The 5637-nt window shown below is 35.3% G+C and overlaps 1 protein-coding gene across 2 annotated transcripts in view; it reads right to left on the reverse strand.

The window, feature by feature from the left end:
• Positions 1-2123: 2123 nt before the first annotated feature.
• LOC113235678 (integrator complex subunit 3 homolog) overlaps positions 2124-5637 on the reverse strand; it is a 45540-nt gene continuing 42026 nt past the window's right edge. For both annotated transcript variants that reach the window (XM_026471518.1, XM_026471519.1), the window contains one exon: positions 2124-2898. In XM_026471518.1, coding sequence (XP_026327303.1) covers positions 2857-2898 — 42 coding nt within the window. In that variant the 3' untranslated portion in view covers positions 2124-2856. The remainder of the gene's footprint in view (positions 2899-5637) is intronic.

Raw genomic sequence — 5637 nt, forward strand, 5'->3', positions numbered from 1 at the left:
GCGACCTCGCGCGGCGTGACACGTGGAACGGGCCGTGGGGTCTTAATAGTGACCGCCGCGAATGTGTTATTTCCTAACAAAAATTTTCAATGGATATTTTCCTTCTGCATTAAAAGTGGCTTAAATATGTCATTAAACACCAGTTGATAGCGTTTCTTGTATATATCATCCGCAAGATCTCCTAGAATTGATTAAAAAAAAATCATTGCTACTTTCATATACGCCGTCAATTCCACAACTGAATCTTGTAAAAATGTATTCAGATAGAATCGGTGGAGGTTTGGAAATTATTATCAATGTCGCCGGTCGAATGCTGTTAACAAAACAAAAATGGTATAGGTACAATATTTATAGTGAACACATCTCAGAATTCTTCAGAAGTGGCGCAACATGACTAATTTACTAATAAATCAACAACAGCAATCCATAACTTTCAAAATTTTCAAACGTGAACAAAAAAATTCATCGTGTTATGCTGAAATAAAATCAATAGTATGCACTTCGAATGAAGACTGGTCACTTTACAATTTACATAATACCGACCTCAATTGGCATTCGTCTACAACATTTTCTTAAGTTGCTGACTACAAGAACCGAATGAATTTTTCTTTAGAAAGAATAATAAGCAGGGTATAATAAAAATATCACATAAAGCTTCTATACAAGGGTCAATTTCACTTTCCGAATTTCAATAGCACTTTTTGAGTGATTTTTGTAAAGCCCTTTTTTCTTTAGGTTTTAGGATCTTAAACGTACAAATAAGTTCAAACAATGCCGATAATTATTTAAATCATAGATACATTTAAGTGAACTACAACAAAAAACGATACTTTAGGTTCACCCGAATGAGATTGCAGTAACACGAATGATTTTCTCATAAACATAAATGAGAAAGAAGACTCACTCAGAAGAACACTCATTTTATCGTTCACCAAATAAACAACATTTAACATGTAACAAAAATATATTTATGCCACTTCTAGTACCAAAATCCTTCTCATCCGTCTATCATCTATATGTAATAAAAATTAAAAAATCTAAATAAGTATTTTGTTAATTAGAAGAGTATTTATTTCTGTCATGCTTAAATGAATAAACTGTAATAATTATATACTTACATCTATAACAATAAATAGTTTATTTTTGTTCTCTTCCTGTTTTGATACCAAAAAAAGAAGTTTTAAGTATTTACAATATACATAAAGCAACCAAATAAACCTACTCTTTCACAGTTGAGTAGAGAAAAAAACGGCGATAACCGACGATATAGTCTGATGATGATGGTGATGATAATTGTTCAAAAATATAAACTCTGGTAACAAAAACCTGCGATGTTACACATATTAATACTGGTGTGAACCCAACGAACTCGGAGATCGACTACATTTTGCTAATCGCCTCAAGAAGTGCCAGTAACGGTGCCCACCAGGTCACGGATCACGCCAAAATCAATGTTCTCTTATCTAATGTTTCACCAATCAATCAATAATTAAATAAGGGATAAGCTGTTTTACAAGAATTGACCGACTTTTTACACTGTATGACATGGTTCTTTGTAACAGCGAGACGATAATCGTCATTCAATTCCTTGAGTTTAAAAATGCAGTGATAGAAGATTAGTGTTCGGCTGTGTCGAAATGAATTTAAAGTTACAGTGTTGATACCTACCGCAGCAGTTGCTCAGAGTGCCTCAACCAGCAGCTGCCATTTTAGCTTCTAAGTAACGGGTTTTAATGTGGTATGACATAACTATACTTAGTTTAATATCAATTGCTTTATTACGATATGTATGGTCGCAGTTGCTCTATAGTCACTAGAATTAAAGTAATTATAAGGAAATAAAACAAATAAAAAGAAACTTTGTTAAACTTTAATGGGTATGAAACTTAATAGTACTTTAAAATATGATGTACTTTTGGTAACTTTTGTCTGTATATTGTCCCTGGACACAAAATTGCTTTGCAGTTTTCTAGAAAGTGTGAGAAAAGAATAAAAATAGATATTTCGATCTCATGTTATTCAATTTGTCGAGGGAATCGAAAACCATCTAGCTCGCAGTTTCCAGCTCTAACTAAAGCACCGGCACTGCCGGCACGCTATTATAGCCGTTTTGACGTTTGTACACTTAACAAGTTTCGTATTATATAATTCATAACTATGTTGAAGGAGCTAATTGCTGTACATTGTTGTCAATAGTGACGTGCAGTAAAATTTATGGAATGTATAATTTTATGACACACTCGGCATTTGTTTTTCGAAATACGAAATTTAAAAAAATTAAATCTATAGTCACTTACGGGATCGCTGACTAACACAACTTTTACCTCCGGCAAACTCGCGTCAAAGCTCAATGCAACACAAAGCAGTTTCGAATTGACGATATATAAAGTAAGCCTTAGAAGTAAGTAAGCATTTTTATTTTCGTTTTATTAAAACTGTTTTAATCAGCTACCCCTTGCAATACTAGTTACAAATATAAAATCTTATAGATGCGACTCGCATTTGATTATATTTTTTTCGAAAATGAATTGCGATTTGACTCACTATTGTAATCTGTCAAAACGGCCGTTATAGCGTGCCGGTACTGTAGGTACAGGATCAAGCGCACGTTAAACTTAGTTAAAATTTAAATTCAAGTCTAAGTCGTGTCACGTACGATAAGACCGGCCCAAAGTTCAAAGCGTCCATTAGTTTTTTTGGATATATTTGGAATTATTTGGTATCGTAATGATTACTAATGATAATTAGTGAGTAAATTCAAGTAGACACACTAAACGGGCGTTGCATACTTTATGGTTCTCCCTTCGTTTCCGAAGTTTTCTTCAAATATTACAATGCTAATTTATTTCATCTTCGTCATTTCTTGCAATCTTCTTGATGGAGGAACCAATCGATGTGCTGGAAAAAGAAAAAAAAACTTATTTCTTATTACATATTATGTATATTGATGACGTTTGTTTCTGTTGTTCGGAGAGTAGAGAAAGTATAGTTAGGTAAGTAAAGTTAACGGCACGCTGATTCTTATGATTTGAAATTTTTCGTAACATGACACACAGTTGAATTTATATCTTTAGCATAAAGATGTGCCATTTTCCGTGCTATCTAGTAGTAAATAAATCTAAAAGGATGATTTTTTTAGTTGTCAATAACTTAAGTGTCTATTTTTCGTTGATTACAAATCTTCTTAATTAAATCTTGTTTTATATGCTGAATTTATTTATTTATTTACCATAACTTAGGATCAACAATTTTACACATTAAAATATATTATAACGACCACACTAGGCTTCAATCGTCTCGGAGGAAGACGCTAGCCAAAGCTAGTATGAATATAATCAATGTGTTGTAAGAGCCAGTCCCGTATGAGGTTCGTTAGAAGGTCAACCTGAGACCCCGATCCTCACACCCAGCAAAGCCTTCAGACAGCTAATTGACCTTGTATAATGCCTAAGTCTCGTTCATACCCTTGCGCGTTCCATACAAAATCACTAATTCACATTCTATAAATAAAATAAACATGCAAGTTACGCTTCCTAAGTTACCCTTTGCATTTACGCGCTGCTATTTAACTACGCTTCCCTACTTCGAAAGCAGATGTTTGTGTCAAGAACCAGAGGGTCATGATGATTTGTGCAAGGTAGTCTGAATATCATTGAAGTGCGTCTAACAGTTACCATTCTGTGATCCCCTTACATAAGGTTACAGCTCTAACCAGACTTCACACAAGACTAATATAATATAAGACTAATTATCTCTTGGTTGACACAAACGAGAGTCAGAAAAGCGTACAACTTTGACACAGCGCTTGCAGTGAAACATTAGGCAGGGCGGAGGAGATTTAATTATGAGATAGAACCACTCTTCCTCTTGTCATTGAAAACACAGTGACACATATATTACAAAGCATTTAAAAGCAGGCAGATAGAGTAAATATATATCAGATTATCACTAACTCTTAGTTCATTCGCACTGTAACTAATCAATGCAGCTTCGCACCATGACAACTCCATCGATGATGTTCTAAAATTACGAATAGATAAACAACAATTAAATCATGAACACCGTCGGAATTGTACAAGTAAGAAATTAAGAACGATTTAGCCGCGTCTAAATAAAAAATGCGATGGTAAAATAAGACACAGTCAGCACTCCGCCTCTCGCCCCTAGGAAAACCTTAGACATAGTTAGTTGAGCAAATATACATACTTAACAATACATATAAATATGGAATTGGTATAAAATACATTTAGGATAATAATTCCTACAGTACTTGTTAGCCTCATGACCGTCAATTCCTATCTCAGTATGTAATTTAAACTTAGCTGGCGGCTTCGTTATCGTCGCGTCCCGCGTGCTGGCCAGCTCCCGCGTTCTCCGCCTGATGTGCAGTCTCCGCGCCCGCGACAAACGTTGCGAAATAGGAGGAAACCCAACTGCCACATTGCGTTATAAACAGGATCCAACTAACTACTTAAATTCGCGCGCGACAGAATAAGGAGCCTATCTTCGACCGTCCCCTAGCCGTGGCCTGATTCCGCTTCCCGATAAGCTAGGTACCCAAATGACGTCTCCTTGATCCAAGGTTTTCGCCCCGGCTTCCGATTTCCCTCTCCATTAACTTCACCATCCTCGTTGTCGTGCATACGGTTCCTAACTTGACCAATAACCGAAATTCTCTTTGTTCTAAAGGGTGTGGCTACATTAGAGTCCTATTTGTTAAACTTTCTTTAACTCCCACCATTTTGTCAATGCGCACATCTTGCTTATTGGCAGCTGGCGTTTATTGTTCTTACCGGCCGTCATTACATTTCTTATACAGTACCCTTCCTCATAAAGCAATAAATAGTGTTCCCTGTCATTTAGTTTTATGCCGAGAAATTGTGCAACAAAAGCCCTTTCCAAAATTATGCTCTTTGTTTATGAAATGACCATTTCCGTAACATTTGTTAATTTCCTGAGGGCGAAACAACTATCAAAAAAAAAAAAAATAAACGCAATTCCTTGAACCCGTCTAGAATTACTTTATGGTGCCGATGTGCATTCGCTGTAGAAAGCTTGGCAATAAATCGTAGTTTCTTTACTACTACCCAATTTCTTCTGACGCAAGCCAGTAATGTTTGCTAAATACGTTATATAATACATTAAATAATACATAACAAAAGTTATACTGTTAAGAAGTCCTACAGACGACGGTTACAGTGTGCTCGCGCGCGCGCGTGTGTATAGTACATAATAACTCAACCGAAACTAGTTGTGCTAATTACCAATATAGGAAGTTACACTAAAGCGTAAACCATCACCTTCCTAGAAAGTTATGTGGAAAGTCGTGGCATAGGTAACATTTAATTCACATTTGTCAAGGGTAAGTAATGTTTTGACCCAGGTAAAACTGTGGATTATTATGGATTAAGAAACCTGGGTTGATTCAATGTAAAAAATAACAAAAGTTGGAAATAACAGTTTTAATGTCTGTGATATAAAGTAGTAACTTTTGGCTGTTTCAATACAAAAATATAAGTTGTGAGTTAGTTTCTTCTTATTTCACTTCTTTATTTAGGACAAGGTTGCTCTATCGTAACAGTATCTTGTTCTTCACAGCTTACTATTTTGTTACACCATTAGGAATTGCAACGATTT

The sequence above is a fragment of the Hyposmocoma kahamanoa genome, unplaced genomic scaffold (assembly GCF_003589595.1).
Source record: "Hyposmocoma kahamanoa isolate Upper Pololo Valley unplaced genomic scaffold, ASM358959v1 88, whole genome shotgun sequence".
Taxonomy (NCBI): Eukaryota; Metazoa; Arthropoda; class Insecta; order Lepidoptera; family Cosmopterigidae; genus Hyposmocoma; species Hyposmocoma kahamanoa.